This window comes from Neurospora tetrasperma (genome assembly GCF_000213175.1).
Source record: "Neurospora tetrasperma FGSC 2508 unplaced genomic scaffold NEUTE1scaffold_1, whole genome shotgun sequence".
Taxonomy (NCBI): Eukaryota; Fungi; Ascomycota; class Sordariomycetes; order Sordariales; family Sordariaceae; genus Neurospora; species Neurospora tetrasperma.
Window position 1 is genome coordinate 1,962,832 of NW_009799099.1, and position 17,487 is coordinate 1,980,318.

The window sequence follows — 17,487 nt, forward strand, 5'->3', positions numbered from 1 at the left end:
GCGACACTGCCCTCCTATGTACCTCCACCCCCAAGGCGCATGGTTGGCGTTATCATAATTTTATTACGCTTTCTTCTCTAGATATGCTAGTTATCCTTATTTCTCGCCCCTCCTGCATCTCCCATACCATGTCACGGCTACCGGGCGCCCGCCGACGCCGGCTTCTTCTCCTTAATCGCAGGCAACTTGAAGCGCTTGCTCACCCCGTTCTTCAGAGCCTTCCAGTACCCGTAGTCGACGTCCTGGTCCCAGGTGAGTAGACCAACCCACGGCTGGACGTTGTAGTGCAAACGGAGGGTGACATTGTCGGTCATGGCGAGCTTTCCGGAGGGGTGGGTGATTTTGTACTTGTGGCGTTGGTTTTTGAGTGAGAGTTTGCCGCTATTGTTGGAGGGATAGAGTTGGTAAACAAGTCACAGAAGAGGTATGTGTTAGGTAGGTAGTTGCTTACCGGTTAGGATCGATGCTCTTCCCGCCCGCGCTCTTCCGCAGCTTCTTCATGGCCACAGGACCAATGTTGGCCAGGTGGTCGGCACTGGGGGAGGTGATGATGGTGTCCCAGATCACGGCCTCGTTGGTTGCGTTCGTCTTTGCGTGGTCGGCGGCTGGCCACTCAGCGGTTACGTAGACGAAGACTTGCTTGGTGTTCCATGTGAAGAGCGAGGAGAGGTCGGCGTCGAGGGAGAAGTTGATGACGGCGTATTCTTCCTTTTTGCTGCTGTAGTAGTGCGGTCGGCCTCGGACACTGATGAGATTTGGCAGTGAGTTAGCAGGGGGATTTGCATGATGGGAGGTGCAAGCATTACGACTCACACTTGGACACTGGTTGTCTTGAGGGTTCGAACAATGGGCGCCCGTTCGGTAAGAAAGTCGGAGGCGGCGATGAAGGCCGCGACTACAAAGGCGACAGTTGTGAAAAAGCCAAATACATTCTGTAGCCTTACTACTGATGTATACATGGTGGGCGATATGTTGTCTTGAAGCTTGGGGTTCAAGATGCACTCCGAAGGAGGGGGTAGCCAGCGCCCCGTTGACGTCGATATAAACACAGGTCTTTGTTCCAATGCCACCTGGGGTACCTCATCAGCAGGTCCAGGTTATTTCGGCGGAAAAGGTTGGCAGGTGGTGCTGTTGTTATTGTCATCAACGGCGGGTTTTGGCCAGCTTGAATGTACTTCGACTAGGTAGGTAGGGAAGGGCACCTTGACGGGCTGTCGATAAGGCCAGATCGTGATGATGCTGCTGCTGCTGCTTCTGGGTTAGGGTTATATATGCGTCAACAGGAAACTGCATGAGACGGCAGCATGTATGCTGTGCTGAGCGCGGGCCCGACCCCCGAACGCACAGACCAGATCAATCCTCCGATTCGATGCCCTGGGGGGTTCCCCGGGTGGAACCAATCTTCCCTTTAGCTTCCCTCGGGACAGAGCGACACACTGAAGTCGCAGCCTGTGATGTAACGAGCCGGTTGCACTTCACACTGACCCAAACCATCTGCAAACCATCAATCGCAACGAAGTCCGCCACCACTCCAACGAGCCACCGACACGTCAAGAAACGAGAAATAGCGGATCTATCTCTGCCTCCCCAACCTCCGCCCCCCCCCGGTTCATTTTGTATTGTGGCATGATCTCAATGAATGCCATGTATCTAAGCTGCCAAAATGGGTGCGAGCGACTCTAAGCTAGTATTCAAGAAGGGCATCTTCCGCCTCTCTGAAGAACGACACATCCCCGCCGATGATACCTACTGGACATCAGTCAGTATTGCCTAGTCCATTGTCCTTGATACCCAGCTGCCGCGTCCGGTCGTCTTCACCTGCATACATGTTCATGAACCTGTCCTCACCCACATCTAGCGGTAATCGGGGCTAACCGTGGTACTTTTGGTTGTTTGTAGTTCTGGGAGTTGCCCGAAACCTCGGAAGACGTCTTCAGTCTATTTGCCCCTGCCGACGTTCGCCGAACCCGAGACAATGCCTTGGAGAATCTGGAGACATTAATATTAGCCGTGACATCGCGACTCTTTGTACTCCGTCACCACCCCTCGTTCCCCGATCCCGAGATCGCTCCCGACAGTCATGCTCTCAACTGCATCCGAGTCCTCACCCGCATCCTCCCGTTTCTCTACGAGAAAGAGTCGCTCCAAGCCTGGGAGGAGAACTTCTTCTGGGCCCGCCGTCGCAAACGCACCAGGACGTCTCTAATAGCCAACGAAGTGCTCTTCGACGAGTCGCAAGAGGTCCAGCCTAGACCGCCCGAAGAGTTCGAGGACGCAAAGCCGCTAGCCGAGGAGCTTATCGACACCCTGATCGATTTGCTGTTCTTCTCCGACCTGACGGTCCCAAGACAACCACATGGCAGTCCCAAGGTCAGCTATTCGATCTGGCAGAGCGGCGTGGGCTGTGCGACATCGATACCGACGACCAAAGAGCATGAGAGTAACCGATGTGAAATCTTGCGGTTGCTCTTGACCCTGACGAGCCAAAGCATGTATATGTCGCCGAGTGTCTTGCCGCTGAAGGGAGCCCGGGCCCTCACCCACATATGCACGTGTCCAGACAAGCAAGTGGTTCTCTCAGTCTTGTGCTCGCTTCTGAACACGGCAAGTTACCATATCCGTCCGCGCAAGTCATACATACTAACCATGTGCTAGACACTCAAGTATAACCCTGCCACCTGGCGCGTGCCGTACAACACTCTAGTTTTCAAGGATCCAAAACAAATTCTCGTCACATACACCCTACAATTTCTCTTGGTGGTTCTGCTCTATCCTGTCCCAGAGGAGCCAGGAGTTCTGACCCCCAAGAACTTCTACCGTCACTTTGCTGGCAGACTCCATCGGCCCCAAGATTTCCAGTTCATCGTGGATGGCATGACGCGGATACTGCATCAACCGCTCCAGGCCAATGCTTCCTATATCCCAGGGGCGCAGAACTCAGTTCGGTTCGCTCCCGAGACCATCATGCTATTCTGGGAACTGACCCAGTGCAATAAACGCTTCCGCTCTTTCATGATCGACACGGAACGAGCACATGACTTTGTAATTTTCGTTTTATTCTATGCGCTCGAATACAAGGGCGACGCATCGAAGCAGGGCGTGGTGAGGATGTGTGCTTTCCTGCTACAGACTCTCAGCGCAGAGAAGAACTTCGGCATCAACCTCAACAAAATGTTTGAGGCCCAAGAGACGCTTCCCCCAGCTATCCGGATTACTGGCTTCAGGGGAACCTATGCAGACTTCCTAATCCAAGTGAGTCTCCCCAAGCACACATCTGGGACTCTGATTCTAACCAGCCGCTAGTCTATATATAATCTCATCACCAAGAGTCAGGGAAAGCTAACCGTTATTTATCCTGCGCTCCTGGCTGTTATTAATAACATATCCGCTTACCTCGAGGGACTCAGCGGATCTACCTGCACCAGACTCATCCAACTCTATAACTCAATGTCATCCCCTTCGTTCCTGATGGCGAATGACACAAACCATAATCTACTAAGATCATTGTTAGAGTCCATCAATGCGATTGTGGAGCATCAGTACAAGAGTAAGTCACACTATCACTGGGGCGTTGGTTGACTTGTGTTCTGATAAATTCCCCGCAGAGAACCCTCACTTCATATACGCCATAATTAGGAATAGAAAGCGATTCGAAGCCCTACGCTCTTTCACACTAGAAAGTGGCCAGGAGGAGATAGAGAGACGTAACCGAAAAAAGAAGGAGGCTGCGGCCTCAAATGACCCATTGGAGACTAACTCGACGAGGAGCTCGTTGGAAAGTCTGCGGAGCCCCACAACGTCTATCACGCAGGTTCCTACGCTCCATGATGTTCCCGAGGATGGAGCATTCGCCGTAGGTGACGATGACGACAGCGATAATGAGCAACGGCCTACCCCGTCTCCCTCAAGCCATAGCGAGAATCCGTCCCGTGCATCTTCTGTAGAGCCCCATGCGGATGGCAGTGGTGTACCTAGACAGCTTCGAGGCATGTCGGAAAAGGCCAGGGGTAAGATGCCGGCAGGACCGCGCTTCTCTCGGCAAAACAGCACAACCAGCTTGGGCGGCTACTCTATATCCGGCCAGTCCCAGACCGGGGCCTTTGAGCCAACCGCAGAATGGATTGATAGTTGGCTTCCAGAGTTGCCGCTTCATACCATCTTGACGCTGATCAATCAGCTCACAGCGCTGCTACCTCGCCAATCCCTTGCTACAGACTCGCCCACGCCGGCAGTTTTACAGAGGATCCAGGAGATCCAACTTGTTGGTGTGGATGCCTCGCCTGTACGGGTTCACATGTTTGAATGGTCGCCAATGGCGCTGGGATGGTACGAGTCCCTGCTTTGGGGGTTCGTCTTTGCCAGCGAAATGCAGGTTGCCAGAGGCACTGTGGGCATCTGGAATACGACCAACATCAAGCTCTTCCACGTACAACAGACGGCAGCACAGGGCCCTTCGCTGACTTCCCCACGTGGAGCCGTGGACGCAGTTGGAAGCAACATTGTATCTCGCATCGGAGCTATCAACCTCCGGGGGGCTGCAGGTCCAGCTGTTCCTCCAGGAGGAGCCCAGGCCCCGCGACGGATCGGCTAGAAGAATGTGTGGTGATGGGTTTCAGCTTGGTTTGTTGGCTGTTGTGCATGATTCTTGGAAGGGAAATAGGGGGAACACAAATTGCAGTCATTGGTTTTGTTTGTGGCTGAGGTGCCATTGTGGCGACAAAATGACCGGCGTCGTGTGGCGGCGATCGATTACACCACAAGTGAGCGGCCTTCTCGGGCTGTTGGGTAACATGCCTGAGGGTGGAGTATTGAGGATGTGATACTAGGAGGTTTCAAGGACTGCAAAAGGACGATGGGCGGACATAAAGTCCAAGGGAGGCCGCCCACAGATCTGCTCGACCAGGTGCAGTTGATAGAACAGCTACAGAGATACGTACATAACAAAATAATGAGCTTCAAGATCATCCGTAAGCCACATTGTTGGCCCATCGCTCTACCAAGAGAATGGCGAATGCAGACGGACGCCTTGCTTACATCGATGTCGTGTAGCATAAAAAACATAATACCAATTGGGCAGGTGGGTGTGTAACATACGTAATGCGTCTGGTTCGAATTTGGTTGATGATTGCAAGACCAGTCGCTTTACCCTCATCTCAAAGTCCCCACATGTTGTCAAGCGGTGATGTGACATGTACCGCGGTTACTTGATGCTTGGTTCAAGTGCGCTCAGTCTTCGCTATTAACTAGGGTTTGTCCCTCTCTCGGCCTTGCTCCCCCCGGGCAACAGAACCTCGGTGTTTTTTTTTTTTTTTTTTTTTATAAAGGACAGAAGTGAGAGAACCCCAAACTTTCCCCCGCAGGCACAAACCCAAGACAGCATAGGTAGTGGCACACTGCTATTGCATCCCATCCCATCGTCAAATCGTCAAATTGCTGATCAATTTCCCGTTCAGAAACCCTGCAAGGGTTCACAAAGTACAGGTAGGGATCTTGATGCAAGGACTCGTCAGCACCGCCACTGTTTCATGACTTCCAAGGCACGGCTCATGTGGCTGCTGCCGCGGCAAATTGGGGAAACCGGCCAATTGGGGGTAGAAGGCCTTGAGTTCTATTGTGCAAGGGTGGTGCTCTAGCCACAGATAGGCGGCAGGGTGGTAGGGCGGGTGGTTGTGAGATCGCCAGGGTGCGGTGCGTTTTTGCGCGGCGCGCGTCAAGTGAAAGTCCAACGGTTCGTGGGGATGATGACGATGGACGCCTATTGGTCTTGTGGAAGGGACATCAATGGAGGACTATTCACCTATCTAGTGAAGTCTAGAATTCCATGTAGATGTGGATATGCGACAGACAAGTCCCTTTGTCCCATGATTTGAGGATTTGGCATCGTCCATTTCTTGACTTCGAGACCGTCTTTCTCTTTTCTTTCTGTCTCCTCTTATATCGCCCCTCCTCTCGCATTGCAGGCTTGTGACCTTGTCGTCAGTTTGGACACCCACCCCCCCTCCCCCATCAAGTTAAACAGGCCCAACCCCCGGGCCTTACCCGACCTAGTCCGACCCCTTAAATATGACTACGGTATCATACCCACGCGATATAGCGCGCATTGCTGCCGTCCTTTCATTGTACCGGATGCCAGATCCTGGGTTCCTTCGTAGGGTTTCCTCCGAATGGCCAAGCTAAGCCAAAGCAAAGACACGCGCATGTCGGCAACTGAAGTTTCCCGGTTGTGCAACAAAGAAAGTTAAAAGAAAGAAGTCTGTGATGCGATAGGTAACAGGGGAATATAGACCCCGGGGGGGGGGACAAGCACCTACATAGTAGTTAGACCTAACTAGGTAGGTGCTTGTCACAAACAACAGAGGCCAAAACTACAATAGCAATAATCCGACAACTGTACATCCAGCATACAGGAGAAGAATGCGGGTAGTGTCCATTGCGTACCCGAGGGAGGGAAGTGCACACATACATACATACATACATACATACATACATACATACATACATACATACATACATACATACATACATACATACATACATACATACACTAGAATGGCTTGGGAAAATGCCTGTCAACGTACTCTCCTCGTTTCCGGTGTTCTGGTTTTCTGGCGCTATTACTTTTGGGGCGCACATGCTGGCTGCTGGCTGCAGGCAGTAGAATTATCTCCGCCCAGTACCCATGTACACGGTTGTATTAGTCGACTTTGCATAAGCGCAGCAACAATTAGGTACTTTTTCTCTTGGCTTGCCTTTTGGATGGCCTGACAAAGGTGCGCCAACGGCTTTACAGCTTTCTTCGAGTCCGCATGCAGGTCCTGAAATATCCTTTTCTGTACTTACAAACTAGGAAAGGGGAGGAAGAGGAGGAGGAGAGAGAAAGGGGTGTTGGGGGGGGGGTGCCTCTATGGCACTATACCTACCTCCTCCCTCCTCTGTACCGACCACATCTACCTACCTACCTACCCACCTAGTCCCCTACATCTTCCTAATTTTCTCCAGTCTATACCCATATCTCCGGCTGGTGGCTGAAGATTTCCTTCGTTCTGTTATTATTTAATCCTTCCTTCCCCTCTTACATATATCCATATCTCGTTGAGGGACCGCTGCGTGTCTAGGTGGCACTGAAATTTTAACCTCTCACCTTGTTTTGTTATTTACCGTTGAACTCTTTCGATCGATTTCTCGACTGTCGTTTTCGTTAAATCGTCACATTTGTAATTCACTGACCAGAAGTATCTTCTCGTTCTCTCATACCAGAGCTTCGAATACTGCATAACAAGCTCTTTGGAAACGAGAGGTAATATAGCGGGATCTACGATGGCGGATCCGAGCAGTGATGTCCAGGTTGCCCCGGATGAGGAAGTGAAGGCTTATAAGATTCATGTGAGTACATTAGCTCAACTCGTCTTTATGCTGAGACATTTGGCTAATCCGCGATCACCAGATCCCGACCAAGCATCTTGACCTCACCAGACAGAAGCTCGAGCTTACTCGTCTTCCCCACGAAGGTTCCAGCTCAGGCAACAGGTCTAAAGATTGGTGGGAGCCGAAGCCGATCGTGGAACCGCTCATTGATTTTTGGTATGCACAACACCGACGCCAGATGGCATATTTTGTCATGGGTTTAGGGGCAGCAGGACACTAGACTAACATGTAACTCCTGCATAGGCTCGAGAGATACTCCTGGCGCGAAGCGGAAAGCACGCTCAACAGCACCCTCCCCCAGTTCCGCACCACCATCACCCTTCTGAATCTCGGCAACGCCGCCCTCCGAGTCCATTTCATCCACGCCCGCTCTCCAGACCCCGAGGCCGTGCCTCTCCTCCTGATCCCTCCGTTCCCCTTCACCAACCTGTCCCTGGGGCACCTCATCAAGCCTCTCACAGATCCTGATGCGGCATCAGAAGATGGCACTCATCCGAGACAACAAGCCTTTCATCTCGTCATCCCCTCCCTCCCCGGTCTCGGTCTAAGCGACGCCCTCCCAGCCAACATCCCCCCCATCCCCGCCTCCGCCACGATCCTCGAGACTCTGATGCTCCGCCTTGGCTACGCCCAGTACCTCGTCACTGGTTCCGGACCGGGCCACCTCTCGCCGGCTGCCATCGACTTCCGGGTGGTCAACAGGCTGGCCACGCACCACACCAAGTCGTGCCTGGGCGCGCACCTGATTGCTCCCCCCCTCAAAGCGCCAACGAGAAACGAGCAAGGTACCGGGGCGTGGGTTAAGTGGAAGGTGGCCAAGATGTTGAAGAAGGAGAAGTGGGGATATAAAGGGGAGGATTGGGGGGCTTGGGCGGCGGGGAATAATGGCAACGGGGGGAAGACGACCAATAAGGAAAAGAGGAAGTTGGGCCTGAACGCTCTCGGTGGCGACGGTGGTCTCACAGAGGACCCCAACACGCTGGCTTACGCGCTGTGCGACTCCCCTACCGGCATGCTCGTCTTCGTGCTGAGGGGGTTGCGTGCCATGGGGTTGGATGAAACAGCCTTGTCCTCGCCATTTTTCACGCATGAGAAGATCATTACGCTGACAAACATGTTGTGGTTACCCGGCCCGGAGACGGCCATGAGGTACTGGGCGCATTGCGCGGCCTATCCTGAGGATGATGGTGAAAAAAGTAGCGCGAGCAAATTGAGCGGGAAGAAGCCCAAGGTCGCGATAACAGTCTTCACGGGCACGGGGAGCAACAGCAGTAGATCTCCAGCAGCAGGACAGGATTCCACTGAAACGACAACAGCCAAAGCTGCTGCAGGAGCATCAAGCGACGCTCTCCCCACTCTCAACAAGCAAGTCCCTTTGTCCCGCGCCCAAGCCGCTGCCCACTCAGCCGAACAACACACCTACGTCTGCCCGGCATGGGGCAATTCCGTCTATGACGTCGTCTTCCAAGAGCGCGTCTCAGGACACGCTGAAGGATTGCTAGCTTTCACGCGGCCCGAGATCATCGTCGCTGGCGTGAAGGGGCTGGCGAAGGAAGTGTTGGCGCGAGATTCGCGACTAAAGGCAGCAAAGTCCCAGAACTCCCATCAGCAGCAGCCTTCGAAAGAAGAGCAACAACTACACCCACAACAAACCGCTGCCGTTGGCGGGTCCTCACTAACATCCTTCCCTTCGCCTCCGTCAACAGAACATGGCCCCGCCGGGCCTCTCGCCCCTCTAGACAAAGTCGTTGTCGTCCCCGCTTCTCCCGTCGATGAGAACCTGATTAGCAGCAGCGGTAACCCCTCCAGCGGGAATAATAACAATGGACTCAAAAAACCACCCTCTGTGGTAGTAGCCATCGCCCCCGGAACCTCCACGATCCTCGAAGAAGCGGAAGATAGTGACGAGGAGAAAAATCGTGGTAGATCGACGAAACCGGAAAAGGGCAAAGCGGTCGCTGCTGCTAGTGTGCCGCCACCACCGTCGAACAATAATCCTAACCTGCTAAATCTGCCGACGAGGAATCAGTCGGAGGGCGAGAGTCCGGAAACGCTGGTAAATACGCCGAGCCCAGCGCCGAGTTCTTAGGGTGGACGAGGGGGTGCGTTGGCGGTGATAAGGGGGTGAAGCACAAGGGAGGAGAGGAAGGAAAGGTGGAAAGGTTCTAATGATGTGATTTGGACATTGATGTAAAACAGGGATTTGGCTTAGATGGATTCTCTTCAACAACCACACTTTTTGATAAGCGGACACTTTCGGGAACGCCTTTTTGTTAATTATGATGATCCATTTCTGTTTTTGAGAGCTCAAATGATACCATGGAGAAAGTAACAATGAAAGGAAGGGAAATCGAAGCAGAACTTCAGATTTGGGTGAATCGACACAAAGAAGCTGTACTACCTACCAACCATCCATACGGAGAGCGATGCAAAGTGAAATGACCCCACACACCTACGATGGGTAATCGAGTAGACAGGGTCTCACCAAACCCTCATAGTGATAATCGGCATATCGAAAGCTTAAAAGAAGACTTTTAGGAATGATAGAAAGAAGATAAAAGTAAAATAAGAAACAAATGGGTATCTTGGATCAATGGTTCTCTTCTCGCTAAGAAAATGCACCCCAAAACGGAAACCCGCATCACTGACTGACTGAATATCAACATGCCGCCTCTTGAAAAAAAAAGAGCCACACAGACCGTTCTCAGCGCCAGACCTTAGCTAAGATACAATGGAAAAATCTCGAAGACTGCAGGAAAAATCCCGTCAGAGTAAAGTAGTGGTGATCACAGACTCTGCTGCATCACGCTACTGCTATCTCTATTCGATATAGGAGGAAACCACCACTGGTTGAGGAAGAAGCGCGAGTGAGCAAACAAAGGTCAAGTCCTGAGGAGAACATACCAGCAGAAGTCAGCAATCCGGCCTCCTTCGCTTCTCAAACAGCCACTTGTTGGTGAGCGTAACACTCGACACATTCGACCGCTTTCCAGACGCCGGGGTCGGCGTGGCCGGACCTTCGCCAAACACACTGCTGCCTGTGCTAGAACCAAAAGCGTTGCTGCTGATGCTCGATCCAAAGGGGTTGCTCATCGTGCTGGCGCCGAGCGGGCTGAAAGCGTTCACCGTAATCTGCTTGTTCCCTTGCATGACCTTCTGAAACAGAGGGCTGACGGGCGAAGGCGAGTACGGCTCGCTGAGAGTTATTTCCGAGCTACCGTTCTTGGCCATCGACAGCGCAGAGCCGCCCGTTTTCATGCTAGCCGGCGTTCCTGCCATTGATGGCGTCCGGGAATACTTGGGAGGTGTGCTGATGGCGGTGGCCCCTGGGGTCGCTTTCGCGATTGGTGGTAGTCCGAGAAGCTTCCTTTGGGAAGGCGTCAGGGGGATGTCGGCGAAATCATCTGCCGGGCGGAAGAGCGGCAGTAATGCTACAACAATGTTGACCAGAGGGACCAGGAGGAGAGCGGCGTAGATCCAGCTACCGTAGCTTTTCCAGCTCAAGGTGAGGCTAACACATCAACGGTCAGCACTGGCGGTACCATCTATTGTACGGTTGTCCCCAAGACAAGTTAAGTTCATGGGATGAGACGGTTGGGGGGAAAAGTTGCGTACAAATCCACGCGGAAGTAAGGATGCAAAACTGCCCGCAGCCCCTCGATAAGGAAGAGTGCCAAAGAGTTGTATGCAATCTGCCTCACGTTCTCTTCGCCAAAGACAGTCCTTCTTCGCCGTTTCTCCAATTCGGTCAGTAGAGGATGCCTCCAGTTGCCGGGACCCGCTTGGACCGTGGCGGCGGGGGCGGTTTGCTTGACCGGAGTCAGGACAGTTCGGGTCACGGTCGTCGCCATGGTCGAGTTGAATAATCAGGTAGAAGTATAGAGGGTGATCGTGAAGGAAGTTGAAAGATATCGATGATGTGCTGGGTGGTCGGAGGGCGCTCTTCGTTCTTTGATGGGGTTGATAGGTCTATCAGTATCGTCACTGATCTTGTCGATGATGTCGTCCAATTTTGCGACCGTACTGCAGCCGATCGATTAAGCTGCTTTTGTGACCTATAAGTCGTTCTCGCTGTCGATGATGATTAATAACAGATGAGATGACCGTCGCCGTAGGTGCACACGGAGGTTGAGCTCGTCAATGGCTGGTTTCCGGGCGTTTTCTGTTGTCGTCAGTCGCAAGTCAGAGGAAAAACTGATACCAGTCGCGCGCCGCGAAACTTGAGGTCAACACTCGACCCGAACCCAGGTGTCGCGGGACAGTCCAGAGTGGGACTTCAAATGTGCCAGTGTTTGCTTGGCAAACAAGCTTTCAGGCGCCGGGCAGGCAAGACCAAAGCTTGTTGCCGGCCACTGCCGGACCCAGCACCAAGCAGAAACTCGGCTTATAGGGTTAGGGTTGAGCACTGGGCCATCTGTTCAGCTCGGGGATCCACCATCCCCACAAACCAACACGAACCTCGTCACAAGTCGACTTGATATTCGCGACAACATCGAGAACTTGTTGACACTTCACTCATTCATCTACACAACAGGGGTTGAACGAAAACGCGTCGAGTCTCGCAAAAACTGTAACATATTTTCTTTTCTTACCTGAGTCTGGTTTTCCGCGCGAGCAAGCGCATTCTCTTTCCGTTCAGTGAATCGTGCTCTATCAGCTCATCAGTTCATGTCAACGTGAGATTCCGTCCCCTTCATTGACCCTTCTTTCCTTGGACTTCCCCCCGCTCATTCTTCTCTGCTCAGAGTAAAGCTTACTCCTCTTCTGAGTGCAAGCTGTGTCTGCTCTGATGAATTCGTGCAAAAACACCTCGTGAGGTTCTCAGTCTTCTCCTCCAATTGCCTGGAAAGATATATCACTTCGACTTGCGCATAACAGATCAACAGCACGTACATCACGCAATCCTATGATGGGGGTTGAACAATCCGAGTCGCCTCATGTTCTACGAGTGTTCCATCTATCACGATTAGCTTGAGCCAGTGTCGCAAGATAGTTGTCGACAATCAAGGCTGGCATATCAGACTCACTTGACACAGGCTGTCTGCCGATTGGCATCATCGCACTGTTGCTTACAGTTTGCTGTCTTCTCCTTATCCGTCATCCAGCTCAGTTTGGACTTCATCATCTTGTCCCTGTTTCTATGTCAGCCAAGATATCGTTGAGCTGTCCCGGTAATTGGCCCTGTGACTGGCCCGGGACAGCAGTCGATGGTAGCGATGCCCAACCCGTTCGATCGCATTTGAGCTAGAAACGACTCTACAGCCATTCTATCAGAAGAGTTTGCACATTTATCTTATGATCCGGGGCCCCGCCATTCCAAGGATTACCGATCTGGCAATCCGCCTGACAGGCTATAGACACCGCAGTCCATCTGTCTCTGGTGTTACTGGCAACAGGGATGCGGTGCGATTCATTTACACGTGGCTTCTCCGGACTCAGGAACTCGGTGCGAACTTTGGGGGGATAAAATACCTCCGTCGACACAGGCTGCCATCTGGAAAGTATGCACATAGACTGGTTAGGGCAGTGTATAGATATGAGGTACTAAGAGCAGTGATACGGTGTACCTGAATTACCCAAGCAAGGGAGATAACCCGCAATAGGCATCACTCAACTCGATAAACTTCAAGATGAAGATCTTACTGCTATCTCTCATCATATAGGCTGGCGGGAGGCACGCGCCATCCGTCAGGTAAGCCTAAACACTCTTTCTCTGCCGGTAAACGGGGCATGGGACGAACAAGAAGGCCTGGAAACTCTCCGTCAACGCAAAAGACAACGGCCAGCACTGGGCGACCGATTCACACAACACAACATCAATACAGAAAATTCCCATTCAGACACACATTCATTCAGGCGCACGCATTCCCGTCCCTTCTGCGCCATTCGTCCTCGCTGCTACCCCTGCCTTTCCTTATTGCCTGCCCTCCCCCGGACTGGCACAGATAACGTGCTGACCAGACTAAAAGCCAGAGTGATGGAGATTTCCCTTAGCGCAATTTGGTCGTGGAGGTTGGGTACTGTGAAAATAAACGGGGGTGGAGGTTGGCTAGGATCCGGAAATGCGACGGATGAGGGCGTTCGGATGATGTCTGTAAACTTTGTGGCTGGCAGGATTCGGATGGGACTGACTTTGTGAGAAGCATTGAATGGGACTTTTGATTACCATGGGAAGAGGAACCACAGCTTAGTAGTGCGCCGTTCACCATTCCTGTAGCAAACAATGAGAAACCTCTGTGTTCCTGACAGATTCGAGATTCGGTGTTTTAAGCGGATGTCCACCTGGTCGTGGGATGCCAGCAGTTCCCGAGTTGGGTGCCCTTGGCTGTATTCTGGCTTCTCTCAGTGGCTGCCTTTTGGCTGCATTCTGCTTCCAAGGTACTTCTCGAAGCCAGCGAGCTGCAGCCGGAAAAGGGGTACCGCATGGAAGGCTCGGAAAGGCCGCATGCAGAAAAAGCTTGAAGGAACCACGGCAGCGCGGGCATCCACTCGAAGGGACGCGAGCTGCGTTGCTCGGAACATGACTGGTGCATATCGTCGCATGGGGTCATGCATAGAGCATGCACACAAGAAGGTAAGTTATGGAGTCAACCGGAAATAATTCAATGCAACACATGTATGATATGGCTCCCAGAGTAACCACTGAACAACCACTGGTGGCTTTCAGTTGTCAGACTATTCATAATCGTCACCGCTCGCGGGCACTCTCCGTCGTGGACTCGGGAAGATAAGCACAAATTTCGGAGGGCGAGCTTTGAGTGAGCACAGGCTCCCTAGTCTTTAGTCAGGCATCTTCGGTATCTGGCGGATCAAGTTTCTTGTTGTTCCAGTCCAGGTCGAACCCTCGACAACCTTTTTCCAGTGGGTTTTTCTGACGTCTCTGCGCGGTTCCTGACCCCATCCTGGCCTGGCTCATCCAAGACGAATAAACGTGGACTCCAAAGCGGAATGTCAACGGCGGATTGAGAAGACACCAACGACTTTGTAGGGCTGTGAACAGCTACTGGGAACTGTTTTGATGCCCATGAGAACGCATGAAAGAAACCAACGTAATGAGAGGAATGAAAGCCGTCCTTGGTGTTTGCGGCAGTGGCATGGTCTCGGTGGTCTGGCCCGGGTGACCCGGCTGCAGTCTGGTGTACAGTGTACACGGTACATCTCTGTATGGATGTAATCTGTTAGCGTGGCTTTCTGAGGATGGCAAAGAACCTCAGTTTTCATACAAGAAATGTATGGCTTAACACTCATCTGGCCCCTGTTTCTTGGATGACCAGCGTACCGAACTAGCAAGTTATATCCACGCAAAGGTGTATGTACATAGTACGTCAATTTGTCTTAGACGAGCCTGGTGCGAAATGGTGCCGAACGTCGCGCGCGTATGGTAGAGACGAGAAACCGCAACAGAGCATCATCAAAAGCACTGTCGAGAGAGCCCGCAAAGTGGGGGCCATCGAGGGAGCGCGTGGAAACGGCAAAGCTCGGTATATGCAGAAGACAGAAACTCATGTAACTATCTCCACCATATCTGCGCCAGCTGTCTCTCTTGGCGCCAAGTCCAGTCACTAGTCTTTGATGCTTTTATCACGACTTCGCGAAGAACTGGTATATCGTGAAACTGATTGCATCAGTCAGCTCAGCGCGCCCAAAAGGAGGCTATTTACCCGGATGAGGCTTATATCCGGTTCCGGTAGAGTTGATGCAATAGCTGGAAGAAAAGCCGGGGAAAGTATCTTGTACTTGGGTTTTTGCGTGGGCGTGGGAAGGTACATGAGCTTTTGTCATCTGCATAAGCATTTTTGCGTGTGTACTGCGTACATACATAGAGCGTCTGCTCTTCACCGACCAACTGACCATCGCGACACTGCAACCAATGAACAGTTTACTTTCGTTGGAATGGAGCTAAGACGGTCCCCAAGATGGAGTTGCGACTGGCCGACTGGAGCCCAGGTAAAATGACTTGTTCCACTCTTCACCCAGCTGGTCCGAGCTTATGGCTAGGGTGCTTCGCGATCCCCACTACGATGTGCTGGTGCTGTCACCACAAAACAGCTCATCAGTCAAATCGTGACGCCAGGACGACTACACTACCATCCATTCCCCATGCTCTCTGTATCGAACTCAGCTGCCTCGCTAGTTACGACCTCGGTGGTGATCTCTTCCAACTATTCCCCAGCCGGGGTAAAATGAAGCGAAGGTGATGAAGGAACGATCTCCATCCAAGACCTGATTGCCGAGGCGGTTAAACTTGGCGTATCACTAAGATTGAAGTGGTGAAGTGCTTTTCCCCATTCTTTATTCACCCTCCGCGGGATTGCGAAGACGTTGATAATGTCTGGTTAACAATTCCCGCACACAAAATATTTGCACAACCTTAAGCTCTCTCAGGGTCTCCAGACATGCGGTCTGCGTCCGATCATTTAGGTTTCCTCTAGCTATGCACAACTAAGCAGCGCCAAAGCCGAAAATGGCTTTTTGTTCCATCATTGCGCCGCTCCGATGTTCCCGTTTCCGCCCATGTGCAGCAGAAAGAACGGTACCTGACGAACTGTGGGTTCTTCTCGACCGCCTTGCCTATGTGGAGGGTCTGCTGGCTGAATGGATGGGAGGATGTGGTTGGCGGCGCGAGTCGTGCTTCCTTCGTGCTTTTGTTTCTACACTAGGCTTCTTTTTTTTTTCCCTCCGTCGCAAATCGCCATGACCACGGTGATTCTCGGTCCACAATCTCCACCGGATGATCCTTGCCTTATCCTTTGTACACAGTACCTTGCAAGCCTTGGTTCGGTGAGAGGTCGGTGGACAACAGGGCCGTTGGTGCCTCTCGTCGTTGGCTCGCTGCTACGTACAATCCGCACCAACACCTACCAAGGTGAGCTAGGGTAGCGGCTAAGAAGCAGGTACCACCGGAGAGTAATCCACAAGCGACCGGCATTGTGCGGTGTCCGCTTGTGTCGGCAGCGAACGCCGTAATGGCACCGCTAGGTCGTGCTCTTTTGGCCGAAAACGCTCCTCGACAGGCGCTGTTGTTGTTGTGTGCCTGATGTCAAAGTTGCTGTTAGTAAGGCGATTCGCAGGGGAGTTACCATCAGAAGGGACGGGACGAAGAGAACCAAGCTGTCAGCAAGGCAGAGCTTTTGCAGGGAATAGCCAGGGCTGGGAGAAAGAGGTCACGGCACTACTCCATCGGCCATCGGATCCGACTGATGTGGTGGTGGTGGTTGGAGTGGTCGATTGACTGGTTGGGGTCCTTGTCGTGTCGTTCTGACGGTCAGGCCCGCATCGAGAGAGCATGGGGTAAATTCGCGCAATGGAGTGAGGGATGCCCTGCTCCTCCCGCCCTGCAAGCCAAACCGTGACAAGCTGTCCGTCCACTGCCCGTCTTCCGGGTGGCCAAGCTTTGGGTCAAGTGGAACCTCCCGCGCCCAGAGCTCTACTGGTCAGCGTGCCGTGCACAGTTCCTCGACGCCCTCGCACTAACGGTTTTTTTTTTTTTTTTTTTTTTTTTTTTCTTTGGCTGGGGCGTGGTTGGGTGGTGATGTGTAAGTAGTAGTGCCCATAAGGAAGTATCGTGGGCCGTGGGATGGACTTCGGCACGGTAACCTGGCAGCCAGTCTCGCCTGCAGTCTGGCTGCAGTTCGACGGGAGCGAGTTCTTCCACTCCCTCCTGCCGGATTCACACCCCATCTCAATCGGTTGCCCCGGCGGCATCAATCGCGGACAACACGCACCCCCCCCTCCCGTCAAGAGAAACAGACGACAGTAAAAAGCTCCACTGGAGGTATTTTGTTTCTCTCTTTTCTTCCCCGTCTGCCCCTTCGATTCACGCGCCCATTCCTCTCTTCTCTTCCCTTCCCCTCAACCTCACTCGACAGCAATCATCCAGACAGGAGACTTTCCGCCCTAGCCCGCTATTCCAAGTCGGTTCTGCATATCCTCACAAAATCTCCCTGCCCTCGTCCTGTGTTGTTCGCCAATTCTCCTCCTCTTATCCACCTCCATAATCGAATATATTTCGACCCTACGGCCTTCATCCAACCCGTCTGGTTCTCATCAAGCTTGAAGCTT

The 17,487-nt window shown here is 52.6% G+C and overlaps 4 protein-coding genes across 4 annotated transcripts; 2 read left to right on the forward strand and 2 right to left on the reverse strand.

The window, feature by feature from the left end:
* Positions 1 to 45: 45 nt before the first annotated feature.
* NEUTE1DRAFT_144002 (uncharacterized protein) lies at positions 46 to 1,155 on the reverse strand (the record flags this gene model as incomplete). Its single annotated transcript, XM_009849544.1, has 3 exons — positions 46 to 381; positions 452 to 745; positions 814 to 1,155. 3 exons carry the CDS (start codon positions 957 to 959, stop codon positions 138 to 140), a joined length of 684 nt encoding a protein of 227 aa, XP_009847846.1.
* A 508-nt stretch (positions 1,156 to 1,663) lies between these two features.
* NEUTE1DRAFT_75886 (uncharacterized protein) lies at positions 1,664 to 4,969 on the forward strand (the record flags this gene model as incomplete). The annotated part of the gene is made up of 5 exons (XM_009849545.1): positions 1,664 to 1,759; positions 1,900 to 2,580; positions 2,665 to 3,252; positions 3,304 to 3,547; positions 3,606 to 4,969. 5 exons carry the CDS (start codon positions 1,664 to 1,666, stop codon positions 4,589 to 4,591), a joined length of 2,595 nt encoding a protein of 864 aa, XP_009847847.1.
* Positions 4,970 to 7,317: 2,348 nt separating this feature from the next.
* On the forward strand, positions 7,318 to 9,594 carry NEUTE1DRAFT_35196 (uncharacterized protein; the record flags this gene model as incomplete). Its single annotated transcript, XM_009848795.1, has 4 exons — positions 7,318 to 7,383; positions 7,445 to 7,581; positions 7,669 to 9,392; positions 9,455 to 9,594. The coding sequence occupies 4 exons, from the start codon at positions 7,318 to 7,320 to the stop codon at positions 9,592 to 9,594; spliced, it is 2,067 nt and encodes a 688-aa protein (XP_009847097.1).
* Positions 9,595 to 10,289: 695 nt separating this feature from the next.
* NEUTE1DRAFT_127452 (uncharacterized protein) lies at positions 10,290 to 11,276 on the reverse strand (the record flags this gene model as incomplete). Its single annotated transcript, XM_009849546.1, has 2 exons — positions 10,290 to 10,936; positions 11,041 to 11,276. 2 exons carry the CDS (start codon positions 11,274 to 11,276, stop codon positions 10,339 to 10,341), a joined length of 834 nt encoding a protein of 277 aa, XP_009847848.1.
* Positions 11,277 to 17,487: the final 6,211 nt, after the last annotated feature.